Below are 19,185 nucleotides of genomic sequence, written 5' to 3'. Positions count from 1 at the left end.
AACACTCATTCAGGCTTGTTGTGTGTGAGTTTAACAGATATTCACAGCAGTGCTCCGGCTGAACTGAGAACAGTGATGCATTACACCGCACGTAATACTGCTCTTATTCAGAGTGTGTGTGTGTGTGTGTGTGTGACAATCGAAATAACCTGACAGAGGGAAGCAGAATAATGTTGGTTTTGGCATCAGATTATTGTTCTTTGCACATTGGCAGATCAGTGTGTGTGTTTCCCATCTGGATACCCCCAGAATTGTGTTGATCAAGCTCATTTAAATGAGTATTATGAACTCAAACACGTCTGGAGATGATGGCAGAATCTGCATTATTATCGGCTGAGCGGTGTTATTATTAAGATCCCAGAAAAGTGCTGTGTGTGTGTGTGTGTGTGTGTGTGTGTGTGTGTGTGTGTGTGTGTGTGTGTGTGTGTGTGTGCAGAGATTATGATGCACTAATGACAGTAATGAGCACACGGTGCAGTGATCATCATGACTGACGCATCAGCGGCTCTAGATGGAGCAGCGCTGCAGTAGATCAGCTCTCCTCATCAGTGTGCTCATCTCTCCTGTTTGCTTCTCCACTGCAGTGTGGCGTCTGGAGCTTTCCTCCAGCAACTTTCCACCTCGAACAGTCCGAACAACGACTATAATCAACATCTGTGAGTCATTCATTCATTTGCATTTCGGCTTAGTTCCTTATTCGCCACAGCGGAATGAACCACCAACTTATCCAGCATAAGTTTTGCACAGCCAATGCCCTTCCAGCTGCAACCCCGTACTGGGAAATGAACATCTGTATTGGTCCAGTTTATTAGTGCAGCGCTTTTACAGTCATTAGCTCACAGCAGGTGCAGAGTACTGCCATTCACTCAGTGTCCATCATCCACTGTGGCCTCACAGCAAGAAGGTCTCTGGTTTGAGTCTCGGCTGGGTCAGTTGGTGTTTCTGTGTGGAGTTTGCATGTTCTCCCCGTGTTGGTGTGGGTTTCCTCTGGGTGCTCCGGTTTCCCCCACAGTCCAAACACATGTGGTATAGGGGAACTGATCAACTATACTGGCCGTAGTGTATGTGTGTGTGTGTGTGAATGAATGTGTATGGGTGTTTCTCAGTACTGGGTTGCAGCTGCATCTGCTGCATAAAACATGCTGGAACAGTTGGCGGTTCATTCTGCTGTGGTGACCCCTGATAAAGGACTAGGCTGAAGGAGAAAAAATTCATTGTGTGCGTGTGAGATAGAGAGTGTGTGTGTGTGTGTGTGTGTGTGTGTGTCTAAAGTCTCCTGAAATGCTTAAAGACGCTCATCCGGCATGACATCACCCATGTGTGTGTGTGAGAGGATTACGCAGATCATCCGAGAGCATCAGTGTGTGTGTGTGTGTGTGTGTGTGTTCAGTCATTGTCAGTCTGGAGCTCAGAGATGGAGGAGCTGATGGAGCGCAGTGATGAAGCCACACACACCTACAGCGACTGCCTACTGCCACCCGACACTGACTTCATCATCGGTCAGTCTGCACACACACACACACACACACACACACACACACACCTTCAGTTTGAACACCTGCCAAACTACATCACAGCAGACACACACACACACATACACACAGGCACACTTACACACACACTCACACACACATACTCACACACCTTCAGTTTGAACACCTGCCAAACAACATCACAGCAGACACTCACACACACACACACACACACACACACATACTGGTCTGGGCATTACTCTGCGTGAGTGTGTGTGTTATCTGTCAGGTTTTCAAGCTGCAGATATGTGTGTGTGTGTTGTGTTGTGTTGTGTTATTGTTATGTTTGTATGTGTATATGTGCGTGTGTGTGTATTGCTATTGTTGTGTGTGTGTGTGTTTTGCATTGTTGTTGTTTGTGTGTGTGTGTGTGTGTGTGTGTGTGTGTGTGTATTTTGTTATATTTATGTGTGTATGTGTATTTGTGTGTGTGTGCGCTCGAGTGCGTGCAGTCGTGTGTGTGTGTGTGTGTGTGTTGTGTTATTGTTATGTGTGTATGTGTGTGTTTGCGTTTGTGCATGTGTGCGTGCAATCATGTGTGTTTGTGTGTGTGTTGTGTTATTGTTATGTGTGTATGCGTGTGTTTGCGTGTGTGCATGTGTGCGTGCAGTCATGTGTGTGTGTGTTGTGTTATTGTTATGTGTGTATGTGTGTGTTTGCGTGTGTGCATGTGTTTGTGCATGTGTGCGTGCATTCATGTGTGTGTGTGTGAGTGTGTGTTGTGTTATTGTTATGTGTGTGTGCTTGTGTGCATGCATACGTGCTTGTGCGTTTATGTGTGTGTATGTTGCTATCTCTGTGTTTATGTTTTGGATTGTTGTTGTGTGTGTGTGTGTGTGTGTGTGTGTGTGTGTCTGTGCATGTACATGTGTGCGTGCATTCATGTGTGTGTGTGTTGTGTTATTGTTGTGGGTGTGTGTGTATGTGTGTGCATGTGTGTATGTGTGTGCATGTGTGCATGCATACGTGCTTGTGCGTTTTTGTGTGTGTGTGTGTGTATTCTGTTATTGTTATGTGTGTGTGTGTATGTGTGTTTTGTTATATTTATGTGTGTATGTGTATTTGTGTGTGTGTGTGTGTGTGTGTGTGTATGTGAGTGCGTGCATTCATTTGTGTGTGTGTGCTGTGTTATTGTTATGTGTGTGTTTGTGTGTGTGTGCGCGTGTGTGTGCGAGTGCGAGTGCGTGCATTCATGTGTGTGTGTTGTGTTTTTGTTATTTGTGTGTGTATATGTGTGTTTGTGTGTGTGTTGTGTTATTGTTACATGTCTGTCTGTGTGTGTGTGTGTGTGTGTGTGTGTGTGTGTGTGTGTGTGTGTGTGTGTGTGTGCGCATGTGTGCTAGCATTCATGTGTGTGTGTGTGTTGTGTTATTGTTATGTGTGTGTATGTGTGTGCTTGTGTGCGTGCAAACGTGCTTGTGTGTGTGTGTGTGTGCGTGTGTTCTGTTATTGTTATGTGTGTGTGCGTGTGTTCTGTTATTGTTATGTGTGTGTGTGTGTGACGTCAGGACACACCCAGAGGGATTAGCTGGTGTTAAGTCCTCTGTGCAGTGGATTATGGGGGATTATAATCTACAGCTCGTGTGCAGCAGCAGCAGCGGGACGTTGACTCATGTCTCCTGTAGCTTCATGAACATGTTATACACGCACTGGCAGCAGGTTTACACACGTTAAGAACATGCTAACAACATTCAAGACATGCGGAGACTAGACAGAGTCCATGATCTGATAAACTCGTCCAGCTCTCCAGATAAAGACATTAACAGGGCTTCTGCTTTCTTTATTTTAAATAATGTGTGTATGATGATGATGATGATGATGATGATGGTGGTGGTGTGTGTCCAGCAGATATGTCCACATCCCCCCAGTGTTCTCCTCCTGACACCGGCTGCTGTTCAGTTCCGTGTTGATCATCAATTATTGCTTCTTCCCTATAAATCTGTAATTAACCCAGCTCCTGTTTATCTGACCCAGCTTCTGTCTCGCTACAACCCAACCCGCTCTTGAAGATCTCTAAACTCCCAGAACAGCAGAGTCCATTAAAGGAGGTCGAGTCTTCTCATTTATGGCTCCTGAACTCTGGAATAGCCTTCTTGATAATGCCGAGGCTCAGACACACTCTCTCAGCTCAACACTAGAGTAAAGACCGGCCTCTTTAGTGACGCACACACACACTGCAGCACATAACGCCATGATGCATGAGTGTGCTCCACGCAGGTGAGTGGGTGTGATAAACCACCCATAGGACACTTTCTGATCTGTATGTGTGTGTGTGTGTGTGTGTGTGTGTGTGTGTGTGTGCAGATGAGCAGTGTTCTCCTCAGGTCAGTGATCGTCTCACCTATCTGGAGCAGCGAGTGCAGATGCAGGAGGACGAGATCCAGCTGCTGAAGATGGCCATCGCAGACGTGCTGAAGAGACTCAACATCTCAGAGGAGCACACACACGGCAGAGCTGCAGACGCAGGTCACACACACACACACACACACACACACTTATGTAGTTTCAAAATACGACATATTAACATTTTAATGTAAAAAAGCGTATGTGGGTGTGTTAAGGAGCACAAGTCCAGCATATGGGCTCTTCTGCTGCTGTTGTGGCATCACTCATACTGCAAGTCATATCTCTCCAGAACAGATTAAATAGTTTGACCTAAAATAAGCTGAAAATAGCTAATCAGGGCTGCGTTTCCCAAACAACGACGTAACTCACGGCTGAACTATCATATATGATGCATTGTTTGGGAAAAGAGCGATGTAGTGACGAGTGTTTCCCAAATCTGCAGTCTCTCTGTGGCAGATCCATCGCTTGAACCATGTTAGCAATAACGTAACAGACAGCAATGTGTGAGGGTCAATGAAGTCATCTGTGCGTTCTAACAATATTGGAGTACCTCAAGGGTCTGTCCTTGGCCCATTGTTGTTCACAATGTACATAAACGATCTTCCAGAATGCTGCCCAGGGGTTAACTGCCAGTTATATGCAGATGACACGGTCATCTATGTGTCAGCTAAAACACCTTACCAGGCAGGTGAGCAACTGACCCAGGCTTTACAACACATTTCAAGATGGCTTGAACTGTCTCATTTAACGTTAAATGTCAAGAAAACAGTTTCTATGTGTTTTTCTATATGAAATAGGCCTGTACGGGATACATTTGAGGTGCTGATAAAAACTAAAGTAATTAAAGAAGTGAATGAGTTTAAGTATCTTGGCATAACTCTAGACATTAATTTAAAATTTGATAGTCATGTTACACATTTAAATAAGAAAGTTAAGCCAAGTCTAAACTGTTTTCGTTTTATTAGAAGGTTTTTAACACATCACACTGCAAAATTATACATGCACACAATGATATTCTCTCACTTGACGTATTGCATTACATCTTGGTCACAAGCCTCTTTAACTACATTAAAGCCTATTGACTCAATCTATAAACAAGCAGTTAAGATTATGGACTTAAAGCCTATGCGATGGCATCATTGTGATATTTTATGTAAACATAACCTGTTTAATTTTGATAGTTTGATTCAATTTAGTTATCTTAAATTGGTTTTTAAATGTTTAAATAATTATGTTCCAATCCTGTTTTCTGAGCTAATCAATCAGCATCAAACCTCCCACAGAGTTACACGGGCAACTGCTAACGGTGACTGTGTAGTGCCAAAGTGTAAGACCTCGTTTGGTCAGTCTGTCTTCTCTGTAAAGGGAGCCAAACTGTGGAATGAGTTACCGGTTAGCTTAAAATCAGAAAGTAATCTAAATATTTTTAGTAGTGCTCTTAAAAAGTGGTTAAAAACAAAACAGCAGTGTTTGCACTAATAGTCCACTGTTGGTTGGTTGGATCATGTCGCCTTTGCTTTTGCCTGCAGTAATTTTATGTAAAGAATTGTTGTAATGTTGTGTATGTTTTATTATATTTCTATTTTGTCAATATTAAGCCTCCTGTGGACAGGTGTTGAAAATTAGCAAGTTTGCTCAAACACTTAAACAAATGCTTGGTTGTCCAGTGTAATTGTGATGTCCATGTCAAATAAATAAATAAATAAATAAAATAAAACGCCCATAATGATGCTCTAAACTGAGTGGAGGAGCAACTTCTGTAGAGCAGCACCCCATAATGTCTGTGCAGATTATATTGTTTTACACACACACACATTTAAAATACAATATCTAATATTAGACTTGGTGAAAGCATGCACTCGCTCTCCAGATTAACTGGAATACATGTGAACAGCACATATAGAGTCTGTGTTTCCTTTACACATTATTGACAACATTACATATCCTATTCTACAACACCACATCACTTACAAAAGCCAACACTATTCTAATATCAGATATAAATCATATACATACATAAACAATGAGGCCATTTATTAGGAAATTAAATGTAATAATTATTATCTATTAGAAATGAACTAATCACACTTTAATAATAATATTAATAAATTAGATGTAACATAAATGCATGCATGTGATTCACTGAAGCGTGCAGTACACAAACTGACATTACCGAATAAGCTGAGCCAAGATCATCAGTGTACAACTCACACACACACACACACACACACACTCTGTGTCCTGTACACTCATACTGAGAACTGAATCAGTCAGTCAGCCTCCTGTACTCCTCCACCCAGATCAGCTCCAGTGTTTAAAATCCTCATTTCCTATAGATGACCTGCTTCAATGGTTTCTTTAAATCTGTGGCACACAACTAATAAACATGTTGGAAATATTGACAGCAGGGGCCTGTATGGTGGAAGTGCTAGAGTGTGTGGGGGTCTGTCATTGACTGAATTGTAATTGGAGCGATGTGCTAAAGAAAGCCCCGCCCACTTATGAATATGCAGATTCAGCTGGAAGCGCAGCAGCTTACTTACTTCAGCAGCTTCCTGTTCATACAGATTCAGCTTTAATAGTGTTTTATTTTGAGCTGTGTGTGTTTTATGTGCAGTCATGTGATCTGTCTCTCCTCTGTGTGTGTGTGTGTGTGCGTGCAGCTGTGCGTCCGGTGTCTCTCTCTCTGACCCCGAGAGCATCAGTATCGTCTCTGAGGAAGAGCTCCAGCTCCACACTGCCCTCCTCAGCCTCCTCCAGGAACTACAGCCCGTCCTCAACAGCAGCAAAGAGGTGTGTGTGTGTGTGTGTGTGTGTGTGTGTGTGTGTGTGTGTGTGTGTGTGTGTGTGTGTGTGTGTGTGTGTGTGTGTTCATAGCTGATATTAAAACCCAATTTAACATTGTGTTGAATGCAAGATATAAAGAAGAGCACTCTCTTACCTGTGTGTGTGTGTGTGTGTGTGTGTGTGTGTGTGTGTGTGTGTGTGTGTGTGTGTGTGTGTGTGTACAGAACTGCTGCTGGATCCTCCAGAGAGCCCCCGAACAGTAAAGCTAAGAGCAGCAGCAGCAGGAAACCGCTGGAGAGGTCAGAAAATAGAAATAAAACAGAAATGTGAAGAGGAGCTGCTGTCTCTGACCTCTGACTGACCTCTGTCTGACCTCCGTCTGACCTCTGACCTCTGTTTCTTCCAGCAAACCAAAAGATGGAGGTGCAGCTGCTGCAGGTCAGACTGGTTTACTGTCAGCTCCTCTCAGCATTTAACTCTTTAGTTACTGTAAATATGAGAGCTGCTTTTGTGTGTGTGTGTGTGTGTGTGTGTGTGTGTGTGTCTGTGTGTGTGTGTGTGTGTGTATGCGTGTGTGTGTGTTTGTGTGTGTGTGTGTGTGTGTGTGTGTGTGTGTGTGTGTGCAGGAGTCAGGCGTGTCGCTCACTGCAGAGGTAAGTCTCGCCCAAATCACAGTACTTCTTTAAAGTATGCAGTGTGTGTGTGTGTGTGTGTGTTTGTGTGTTTGTGAGTGTGTGTCTGTGAGTATGTGTCTTTGTGTGTGTCTGTCTGTGTGTGTGTCTGCATGTGTGTATCTTTGTGTGTGTGTGTGTTTGTGAGTGTGTGTCTGTGAGTATGTGTCTGTGTGTGTGTGTCTGCGTATGTGTGTGTGTGTGTGTGTATGTGTGTGTTTGTGTGTGTGTGTGCGCATGTGTGCCTGTGTGTATGTGTGTGTTTGCGCATGTGTGTGTGTGTGTGTCTATGTGTGTGTCTGTGTGTGTGTGTGTGTGTGTGTCTCTGTGTGTGTGTGTGTGTTTGTGTGTGTGTGTGTGTGTGTGTGTGTGTGCGCATGTGTGCCTGTTTGTGCGTGTGTGTGTGTGTTTGTGTGTGTGTGTGCGCATGTGTGCCTGTGTGTGTGTGTGTGTCTGTGTGTGTGTGTGTGTGTCTGTGTGTGTGTGTGTGTGTGTGTGTGTGTGTGTATGTGTGTGTGTGTGTGTGTGTGTGTGTGTGTGTGCGCATGTGTGCCTGTTTGTGTGTGTGTGTGTCTGTGTGTGTGTGTGTGTGTGTGTGTGTGTGCGCATGTGTGCCTGTGTGTGTGTGTCTGTGTGTGTGTGTGTGTGTGTGTGTGTGTGTATGTGTGTGTGTGTGTTTGTGTGTGTGTGTGTGCGCACATGTGTGCCTGTGTGTGTGTGTCTCTGTGTGTGTGTGTGTGTGTGTGTGTGTGTGTGTGTGTGTGTGTGTGTGTGTGTGTGTGTGTGCGCGCATGTTTGCCTGTGTGTGTGTGTGTGTGTGTGTGTGTGTGTGTGTGTGTGTGTGTGTGTGTGTGTGTGTGTGTGAGTGTAATAGTGTCAGCAGCAGCTCTGCTCCTTCAGTAATGGCTGCCGTGCATCAGCGGTGTGTAAGAGCACAGGGTTTCACTCAGTTCTGTGCAGGGGAAATATATTTGTTTGTAAATAAATATTAAGCAGTTCGTTTGGTGAGCTGGACCCATAAACCAGACAGAAATATGACCATAAATACAGGATAGAATCATCAACAGCTTGATAATGAGTAATGCCGAGGCAATAATTTCACATATATACAGTATTATATATATATATATATATATTATGACACGTCCAACCTAAATATGAACATGTGTTCTAGACAAGCCCAAACCAGACAGAGCTGACACAGTGTGGGGACACAGATCAAACACGCAGTGATTTACACATTTACTCTGACGTGTGTTTCTCTGCAGACACACATCATTAATGTGCTCCTTGTGGTGTTCATAGTATTTCTGAACTATTCAAAGTTTGGTTCTTGAAGACAGCGAGTGCTGAAGAGTTCCGGCTGTAACTCTGTCTCTTTCCTCCTGCAATCAAGTCTTCAGCTGGACAGCAGTGCGGCCTCTTCATTGATGCATTTTGAAACACACACCTTCTCTATTGAAGACAGGTCAGGACTGCAGGCAGGCCAGTCCAGCACCTTAAGTGGACCAGACAAAACATTCATACTTCTGCAGTCAAACTCAAGCCGCAGTCCATTTATACATCTCTACTCTCTGGTTCAGTTAACTCAGAGTATTACTCTGCTGATTACTCACAGATCAGACGAATGCAGGACAAGATGAGGATCACCAGCCTCTGAATGCTGTCTCTCATTCTGTGTGCTCTTCCTCCTCCTCCTCTTTCTTCCTCCTCCCCCTCTCTCTTCCTCTTCCTCCTCCTTCTCCACCTTCTCTTCCTCCTCCTCTTCTTTCCCATCCTCCTCATCCTCTTCCTCCTCATCCTCTTCTCCTCCTCCTCTTCCTCCTCTGCCTCTTCTCTTAGTGACTCTGCAGATTTTCCTGAGGCCTCAGTGCAGAAGAAGGACTGGATCAACTGAGGTCTCCCCCTGTCCGGTCCTCAAGAGCCCCCTCAGATCACCCAGTCAGTACTTCCAGATCTGCTACTGACTGATGACAAGCGTTCTGGAGGATGAAGAGCGCCTGACTCTGGAGCAGGACTACATCAGAACAGATTCATTGTGTGTGTGTGTGTGTGTGTGTGCGTGTGTGCACGTGTGCATGCGTGTGTGTATGCGTGCGCGTGTGTGTGCACGTGTGCATGTGTGTGTGTGTGTGTGCCTGTGTGTGTGTGTTTGTTTCTGCTGTGTTGTAGTTTAGAAGCTCCAGCATCAGGTGACTATTACCTGGGTCTATCATAAGAGATGATGATGATGATGATGATGATGATGATGATGATGATGATGATGATGATGATGCTGAGAGAGTGTTCTCTTCATGGACAGCTCCACGCTAAGAGGAGCTTTAGAGATATTAGTGATTTCTGCATGTAAAGCTGTTTAGTGGCTATAAACTGTATTTGTTTCTAAGTCTGGCGGCTGTTTTGGATGACATGACAGGATTCAGACGTCCTCATTAAAGTACTGAATAGTGGATTAGTATGGGTCAGACAATAATCATAGCGTAGTACCGTTTTGAATGTGTTTGTGTGTATTCATACATTAGACTGTGTTTTGATTATTTATCTTTCTCTAAGGAGCATAATTAAGATCCTCTATTTTTCACCATGATTTCTAGAATAAACAATCTAAAATGTCACTGAGTCCAACAATAGTTCTTGCCTCCAAAACTAGATATTCATTCATTCATTCATTTTCTTTTCGGCTTAGTCCCTTTATTACTTTGGGGTCGCCACAGCGGAATGTACCAACAACTTATCCAGTAAATGTTTTTGCGCAGCGGATGCCCTTCCAGCTGCAACCCATCTCTGGGAAACTTCCATACACACTCATTCACGCACACACACTACGGACAATTTAGCCAACCCCAGTCCACCAATACCACATGTGTTTGGACTGTAGGGGAAACCCACGCAAACGCAGCGAGAACATGCAAACTCCACACAGAAACACCAACTGACACAGCCAAGGCTCGAACCAGCGACCTTTTTCCTGTGAGATGTCAGCACTACCCATTGCGCCACCGCATCGCCCCAACAATAATAACATCATGACATATTTAACCTACTCTATTTAAAGGGACAGTTCACCCATAAATGAAAACTTACGTCTTTAGATCTCTCAGAGGTGTTCAGTGGGTTCAGGTCAGGACTCTGGGCAGTCCAGCTCATTCACAGAGTTCTATATAGTATGAATGTGAGTATCTACACCATTCCACATCTGCCATTTGTCATTATCACGTGACCCACGTCAGTTGTGCTGCTTTAATCCATCTCATTCATAAATTCTGTCACAGTGCATTATGGGATATCGTAGCATCCATTAGTGCAGGGGTTCCCAAACTTTTCAGCCTGCGACCCCCAAAATAACAATGCCAGTGACTCGCGACCCCCAATATCCTCTGAGGTGGTTATAAATACAGAAACCTTGCATGCAATGACGCAGACACACCAATTAAATTCGTGTCAGTGCTTTAAATGTGCCAGAAAGTATAACCTGATGTTATAAAATCAAAACGCATCTGACGCTATTGCTGCCTTTAATATAATGTAATTACCCCAGGGGTCGCAATCCAATAGAACAAGTAACTATAAGCTACTATAGTAACTATAAAGTATATAGTAACTATAAACGACTATTTTTATTTTCAGTATAGTTATGGATAAAGTATGGTAATTTTTATGGTTTAATAAAAATAAATAGATTTTTGGAAATCCCCAGGCGACCCCCCTTCATTGCTCCGCGACCCCTCGGGGGGTCCCGACCCCCATTTTGAGAACCACTGCATTAGTGGATGCACACTTCAGAATCTTGCCAGAAGTAGTCGGTCATCCAGGAACTTCTCACATACTGTTTTTACTATGAATTCGAAAACTACTCGTCTCACAGACTGGAATTGTTTTGTTTTTATCTTTGCTTTTAAAGGCATTTACTGTTATTTGTGTATGACAGTGTAGATTAACCACTGGGCTATTGACGCCTACATAGTTGAATTGTTTGCTATGTCTCTTCAGTTTTTGATCTTATGCTCTGATTCATTCCTAAACAACAGCCAGTTGGAGCATTCGCTTTAGCTGATAATGCCGATTGTACATGTAGAATCAGGCCAGCGAGTTCTACCCCCCTTCCCTAAACTTAAACACTTCAGTTTTAACATTTTGAATCCATTCAGCTGATCTCTGGGTCTGGTGGGAGCACTTTTAGCTGAGCTTAGCTTAGCATAGAGTGTTGAATCATATTAGATCACTAGTATTCGCTTAAATAAAAAAAAGAGGGAAGATGAAGAGTTGCCATTTTCTATGATAGTATTAGGAACTATACTCACATTCAGGCGTAATAATTATAATTAATATAATTGCTGATGCTAATGATTTAATCGCAGTGTACATGGGTTGCAGTGCATTGTGGGATTGATTGTGTGTACTTCAGAAAGTTCACTATGGTTTCGACACCCCTACAAATGGTTTCTTCCTCAAATAGTGCACATAGAAGAAAGCTGAAAACCTTTATGTTTTCCATAGTAGGAAAAACAAATACTATAGTTCTGTAGGTTTCCTTCACAATATCTTCTTTTGTGTTCAACAGAGGACATGAACTGATAAAGGCTTGAAACAAAAGCTAAATAAACGATGACAGAGTTTTTATCTGCGGGTGAACTGCCCCTTTAAGTGTGTAGGGGGCGATTCCGCGCGCCAAATGAATTCCCGCGTCTGATTACAAAATGGCGTCCGCAGAAGAATCCGTGAGTTTCTAGATAAAATATTGTTTAATTGTTAAAGGTTTGAAAGTCTACATGACAGAAATCAAAATGCTTTGGCAATGCTAATTGACAGCTTGATAAGTGTTAAATAACGACCACAAGGTCTGACAAAGAAGATTAAAATCTAATCCGTTTGAGGGATTTATATCAGCCAACAAAACATAAACAAAGCGGCATCCATCAGTGCAATATATATATATATATATATATATATATATATATATATATATATATATATATATTACAGTCCTGAATAACTTAAAAATTTACTAAAAGTGTTATTTTTTAAAACAAATTATCAAATATTTCAAACAAACTTCTGTTGTCATTATGGGTGTTGTAATTTAGTAATTTGGATTAATGCTAACAAAATGTGATGCTGCACACAAAATCTGCCTGATGTTCCATGGATGTTGGGAAGAATAGCCAAAAATAAATTATATGGGTCAGATGTTTGATCTTTAATGCCAAAAAATCATCAGAATATTACATACAGAACATGGCGATATACATACAATATGGAGATATTTAGTAATTTCCCTGACATTACTGTAAACATTTCAAATTATTCATATTTTAATGATAATATATTAAAACTCTGTCTTTGATTAGTAGCATGGATTGGTAAGAATGTAATATTGTCGACCTTTAAAGGCGGTTATCTCAGTTTGTAAATTATTCAAGCTGTCAGATTCCAGGTTTCCATGTAGCTGTTTCTCAGCCAATTATATTGCCCCATCGTGATATCAATGCAAATCTTATTTATTCAGCTTTCAGATGTTTGCAACACTCATTTTGTGGTCCAGTGTAAAGTAATGTGTTTGAAAAGGTGAAGCACTAGTATGAAACTTTTAGGATGCACTGTGCTTGTGAAGATGATGTTTGATCTGATCCTCTTGCTCTTCGGCGCTCGGCTATATTCGGCTGTTCGGCTCTTTTCGACTTTGTTTGGCTCTTCGGCTCCTTTTAACTCTGTTCGGCTCTTTTTGACTCTGTTCTTAGAATTAGAATACGAACTTTAACGTATAAAGTATGGTTAAAGTTTATAAAGTTTACAGTATATTATCATTACAGTATCGTACAACGAAATTGTTGGGCTCTGTTCGGGTCTTCGGTTCTGTTCGGCTCTTCGGGTCTTTTCGGCTGTGTTTGTCTCTTCGGCGAGCGCCGGTGGGCAGAGCGGTGAATCAGCGCACGCGGACCGACTCTCTCCCTCTCTCTCTGACGGACGGACGGTGATGATGATGATGATGGTGGCATCTACCGGAGAGCCGCCGAGATCTCTGTGAGATGGACGTGAGCGGCGGATTTCAGCACGGAGAGAAAAACCCGAGCACACGAGAGCGCGTCTGGCCCCTGTCGCAGTTTCTGCTTCATCTTCATCACCTCCATCATCATCATCATCATCTTCATCATCATCACCGCTGACCGGCGGCATCCAGAGGCCCGAACACCGACAACACCGACATTATTCAACGGAGACTAATAACGGGGAAATCATGAGGTGAGTCAGTCTCTCTCTCTCTCTCTCTCTCTCTCTCTCTCTCTCTCTCTCTCTCTCTCTCTCTCTCTCCTCCTCCTCTGCTGTTATTATTATGATTATTGATGCTGCGGCGGATTATGACGGCAGTGTGTGTGTGTGTGTGTGTGTGTGTGCTGATGTAATGCTCAGTTGTGTATATTTGTGGTGTTTGTGGTGCTGATGTGGCTCTACCGGAGATCTGCAGCATCTGTCCGGTCACCGGCGTGTGAACCGAGGCCTTTACCGAGCAGCGGTCCGCCCACCGGCTCGTGTGTGCGCGTGTGTGTGTGTGTGAGAGAGAGACACACGGGTCTGCAGTGTTTATTTGAGTGTTACAGAGACAGAAACGCTTGTACAAATGGAGATTCATCATCATCATCATCATCAGGATAGTTCGCCTCGGCAGCTGTGATGCGTCACGGAGGGCGTGGTCAGCGCGCCGAGAGCTGCTGTTGTCATGGTAACGCGGGCACGCGCGCAGATTTGTTCTTGTGTGTGTGTGTGAGAAAGAGAGATCCTGGTAATCATCCCGTTGTGGGTACCAAATGTCCCCACAAGTCTATAATCTATATAAGTCTATACAGTAGCAGTAGATGTTGAGCGTGTGTGTGTGTGTGTGTGTGTGTGTGTGTGTGTGTGTGTGTGTGTGTGTGTGTGTGTGTGTGTGTGTGTGTGTGTGGATGTGTGTGTGTGTGTGTGTGTGTATGTGGATATGGAGGATATCAGCTGATAGATCAGAGTGGAGGAGTGTGGAGATGCAGAGGAGAGAGAGGATATGCAGGATGTTCAGTACACACATCAGCTGCAGGGAGAGACCCCATAATGCATGAAAACACGTGTGTGTGTGTTTATCAATGAAGCTGATTGATCAGTGGAGTGTGTCGCCAGTATGCTCATCAGCTGTTTATACTGGTATTGGTGTCCAGTATAGATGAACTGATGTGGAGTGTGATCAGCAGGTCAGGGGTTCGAGCGTGTACAGGTGCTTCAGTTCATCAGCTGTCACTCACACTATCTGCTTGTTGTTAAAGAGCCCATATTATACATGAAATAGGGTCATATCTTGGTTGTAAGGGTCTCCAACAACAGTCTATTATGCATGCAAGGTCAAAAAACACTTTCGTGGTCTCATAATCTGCATTTATTTTTACCTAATTATCCCAGCGACTCCCGTATGAATCGTCCAGTGATTCATTTGTTCCCAAACCCCTCCTTAGCGCCAAGCTAATCTGCACTGATTGGACCGATGACAGTCTGTTGTGATTGGTCGACTGCCTTCAGTCAGAGAGTGAAATGCCCAACAGCTAATCAGCAATATAAGAGTAATCACAGTTCATACACGCTCGATAGTGTAGGCGTGGAGTTTAGCTGCCAGTGGGTGAATGTAAATACAGACGATGGACTTGAAAATTCAAACGACTAACTATTTTATTGAGCAAAAACTGTCGAGGAGATCTCCTAGCTTGTCTCACTCTGCTCTTTTCACAGACACAAACACACACACACACACACACACACACACACACACACATTGCCATCGTCCGCGCACACAAACACAAAAACACACACAGACCTCCGGGCGACAATGCGCACGCGCACACACACAAACACACACACATACCTTCTGACGACAGCGCACGCACACACTACCCTCGTCCACAGAGCTCCGTAAACAAAGCAGCACGCGTCGCGTTTTAAACGTGACTTTGCACGCGATAAGAGAATATAGCCAGTTAACCTGATACAGTACACTCGGTTACAAGTAACAAATCACAACTAAATACATTTGCAAGCTCGAGTCAACGAGGCAACAACTTTAATCGCGTACTTACACTTGAGAAATGGAGGAAGAAACCCATCCTGACATGTCCATCAGTAAGTTACTCTTTACTGATCCTTCCTTTAACAAACTCTGATGAAGTATTCTTTGTAGCCTGTAGCTTCCAGAAGTTTCCAGAGGTTTCCAACTGCTTGGTTATAATGCTGAGGTTTCATCTTTGGGTAGAGACTCGATAATATCCATCTGCAGTGTGACTTCAATCCACCGGCATGTTTGTGTGTGTGTGTGTGTGTGTGTGTGTGTGTCTGGGTTGCTGCGTCAGAGGGCGGGGCCTCATGTTTGAAATCTCCCGGGTTGCATCACGTGCGTGCACGTGAATAACTTGGTTTCGTTCGTACGTCATGGCGAAACACCTAATGACTCGGTATCAAGGCGACTCGTTTGAAGCACTATGAGTCGACTCTTTTATAGATGAATCAACCGTTTTAAACACTGAACTCTTACAGATTTAAGCCTTAGCTGGATACTTCACTTCACTTAGAGCTGTGTTACACACTACATGGAGGGGAATTTTCAAAAACCCATAATATGGGCTCTTTAAGTGTGACGTCAGGTGAAGTTGCGTCTGGGTTTAAGCGCTCTATCAAACTGAATAGGGAGACTCGTCAAATGGTAATAATAAACATTTACAAAGTGCTGTAATACTTTCAGAAATCATGTATATATATCCATGCCTAATATCTGATGGCCAGAAAGGGATTCATTTTTCATAAATTGTTAAAATACTGGTGTTCAGGGCAAGAGCCCTTGTGCACACTATGACTTTATAAATAATTCACTTTAATGTGTGATATATGACTAAAAAATGGTCATGAATGAATATTGTCTCAATTCAAATGAGCAGCGGCTTGAACCCGGAAACATTCAAGACTTCCCAAGCGGATAGTGGCATACTCCAGAGTCCAGCGCTGATGAACACACGTCCTCCTGCTCAGCTCAATACTGATCACGTCTGTATGAACGTTTACTCTAGCTAGCATGCGCACTGTAAGGCAAAACAATGAACCCAAACCAGATCTTAAATATGTGTTAATCCAGCGGTTCTCCACAGCTCTAGCACAGCTGTACGCTTATCGTCGTGATGTTTTGTGTAGCGTCTGTGCTGATTGTTGTGCTCTGATCAGCCATGTTAGTTTACTGAGTGTTCTGTGTTTGCATAATTATCATTATTTGTGTGTATAGTAAGCTTTAGGGCCTCACGGTGGTGCAGCAGGTAGCACAGTGGCCTCACAGCAAGAAGGTCTCTGGTTTGAGTCTCGGCTGGGTCAGTTGGTGTTTCTGTGTGGAGTTTGCATGTTCTCCCTGTGTTGGTGTGGGTTTCCTCCGGATGCTCCGGTTTCCCCCACAGTCCAAACAAGAGCAATTGGGTAGGCTAAATTGTCCGCAGTGTATGAGCTCTAGGAGAACCGGCTCAATCTGGTCAATGGCAGCAGGAGACTCTCAGGTGTGAAAGGGTCAAACACAAACATCGGCAGCGATGCCGAAAACAAGGAGGTTTTTGCTATCATTTTAGTTAGTTTCAGTTAGTTTTGTATGTACACAATACAGTTTCAGTTAGTTTTAGTTTTTGAAAAAACTCGTTTTTATTTTTATTTCAGTTAACGACAATTATTTTACATTTTAGTTTTCGTTTTTTCGTTAATTTTTGTTAGTTTTCGTTAACTATAATAACCTTGGTGTTTCCCAGTGATGGGTTGCAGCTGGAAGGGCATCCGTCGTATAAAGCATTTGTTGGATAAGTTGGCGGTTCATTCTGCTGTGGTGACCCCTGAGGAATTAAGACACTAAGCTGAATGAGAATGAATGAATGAATAATAATACAGTCGGTGATGGTGTACGAGACGTCTGCTGTCGTCGGTTTCCAGCTATTGTATCTGCACATGTGACGCTTGTGTGTGGTGTGCTGTTGATTAAATACATCAGTGAAATCACACACTGTCCTGTAGCGCACACACAGCTCTAGCTCTATACTGAAGTTTGCCCGACGGCAGAGATCCCTCTTCTCCTGTTCTAGACCCTGCAGGAGCTCAATCTGTATGGTTTACAGCAGAACTGCTTGCTCATTTGCTCTGTGAACACCCAAGGCTGTGCAAGTGCAAGTGTGTATTACTGTGTACAGCAGTGTTGTGCTAATCACTGACAAAGAGTGTCTACAGTTACTAGCTACTAAACTTAAACAGGAACTCCATTACTCAATCCATTACGAACAGCAGAGAGTACTGCATTACTGTTAAAGTGAGTGACTTTTCCAGAGAACATGTGTAATGCTCCATTACTGCCCTGTAGCGCATGTGTTTGCACTGTGGGGGAAACCGGAGCACCCAGAGGAAACCAACGCCAACATGGGGAGAACATGCAAACTCCACACAGAAACACCAACTGACCCAGCTGAGACTCAAACCAGAGACCTTCTTGCCCTTGAGACAAAAAGACTTAAAAAAAGAAAACAAAAAATCATTATTAATAAGTGAAGTTTATTCATAAACTAATTTCGAGAGGAGCACGTGATTATGATTGAACACGGCTGGTTCTGCATTAGCATGCATGATCCTCCAATCAGGCCATTCCTAACACACTATAAAGAGTCAGGGTTTTTTCACTACAGTCATCTTCGATTTGAAGAATCCCCCCTTCCACCCCTACCTCTTCACCTTTCCCTCCATAGGGCAGCACGGTGGCCCAGTGACTAGCACTGTCGCCTCACAGCAAGAACGTTGCCTTTAACAGGCTGGTAGTCGTTTCTGTGTGTAGTTTGCATGTTCTTCCCGTGCTTGCGTGGGTTTTCCCTGGGTCCTCCGGTTTCCCCCACAGTCCAAAAACATGCACAACAAGTAAATTGATAAATCTAAATTTGCAATACAAGTAATCTCATAATGCAGCATATCTTTTAATAGCATTCAATTTTTAGTCATCAGCTCTTATCAAGGGGGAGTTGTCGAGATCTACCTGAGCTCAAGGCTCCCCTCTCTTCCTCCAAACGAGAGGGAGCCCAGGGCTCAAGAACCTTCGAGCTCAGGGCTCTCTCCCGGGACAGCATGCCAAACTTGCTTATAATTAATCATCAGCTAAGTGTGAACTCTTGAAATAACAGTAGACAGGTAGGGCAGCTAAACAGCGGTGCGTTTCCCAAAACCATCATTAGCCAACTAAGGTCGCAAGTTCTGTTGTTACAAGCATAGTTTGTTGATTTGCTGTTTCCCTAATCCGTCGTTCTAACGAACATTCGCAAACTGCGTTGCAAACTTGAGCACCTACAACTACACCTCTGGAGCTGTAGTTAGAAACAGAGTTCCTGGCTGTGTTCTATTCCCACTTATCCCCCCTATGCCCTATTCATTTAGAACAATCTAACATTCAAAGCTGGAATTATTAAATAATAAAGCAGTAAGCTGATCTCTCTTAGCTGTCATTTACTTTCAAACTATTTCTACAGTTCAGTTTTAGCGATCTTCATGTTTACTATTGTGCTCCCTTCACAGTGCACTTTGAAAACATTGATGTCATTTTGAACACAGCCTCATGGTGAAAGCTATAGATGACCTGTTATTTACAAGCGGAATTTACGATACGCCTCTAAAGCTTGTAAAAACAAAAATCATACGTTAATTCTTTTAATCTATAGCAGGTTATTTATTCAGTATCTGTGCTGGATATGACATGGGCCTGCTGGGTAGAACATTTCTGCAGTGGTTTACATCTGTCAAACTGTAAAAGTAGACTTTTCTAAAAAATAAATAAACAATATCCTACT

At 43.3% G+C, this 19,185-nt stretch overlaps 2 protein-coding genes across 6 annotated transcripts in view; both read left to right on the top strand.

The window, feature by feature from the left end:
* Positions 1-1,392: 1,392 nt before the first annotated feature.
* Positions 1,393-9,951, top strand: LOC103909376 (uncharacterized). Of its 4 annotated transcripts, none has more exons than XM_087298972.1 (7): positions 1,393-1,499; positions 3,837-3,998; positions 6,542-6,671; positions 6,890-6,964; positions 7,072-7,103; positions 7,292-7,318; positions 9,190-9,951. In XM_087298972.1, the coding sequence occupies exons 1-7, from the start codon at positions 1,415-1,417 to the stop codon at positions 9,231-9,233; spliced, it is 555 nt and encodes a 184-aa protein (XP_087155098.1). In that variant the 5' UTR covers positions 1,393-1,414; the 3' UTR covers positions 9,234-9,951. The 4 variants fall into 4 exon arrangements, with proteins under 4 accessions (XP_087155098.1, XP_087155096.1, XP_087155099.1 ...); XM_087298970.1 differs by having other exon boundaries at positions 9,179-9,951; XM_087298973.1 differs by lacking the exon at positions 7,292-7,318.
* Positions 9,952-13,248: 3,297 nt separating this feature from the next.
* Positions 13,249-19,185, top strand: part of evlb (Enah/Vasp-like b) — a 54,247-nt gene continuing 48,310 nt past the window's right edge. Inside the window, exon 1 of one of the 2 annotated variants that reach the window (XM_087296503.1) lies at positions 13,249-13,576. In XM_087296503.1, coding sequence (XP_087152629.1) covers positions 13,572-13,576 — 5 coding nt within the window. In that variant the 5' untranslated portion in view covers positions 13,249-13,571. 2 annotated transcript variants of the gene reach the window in all.

This window comes from Danio rerio, chromosome 20, assembly GCF_052040795.2.
Source record: "Danio rerio strain M-AB ecotype USA chromosome 20, GRCz13ab, whole genome shotgun sequence".
In the NCBI taxonomy this organism is placed as follows: Eukaryota; Metazoa; Chordata; class Actinopteri; order Cypriniformes; family Danionidae; genus Danio; species Danio rerio.
The sequence above is the reverse complement of the archived record's forward strand: the minus strand, read 5'-3'. Positions and strand labels throughout refer to the sequence as shown.

Bases quoted from the DNA above. Each gene is read 5' to 3' on its own strand.
- LOC103909376 (XM_087298970.1), top strand. From the start codon at position 1,415: ATGGAGGAGCTGATGGAGCGCAGTGATGAAGCCACACACACCTACAGC. The intron at 1,500-3,836 runs GTCAGTCTGCAC...GTGTGTGTGCAG, and splicing joins CGACACTGACTTCATCATCG to ATGAGCAGTGTTCTCCTCAG. The intron at 6,965-7,071 runs GTCAGAAAATAG...TGTTTCTTCCAG, and splicing joins AGCAGGAAACCGCTGGAGAG to CAAACCAAAAGATGGAGGTG.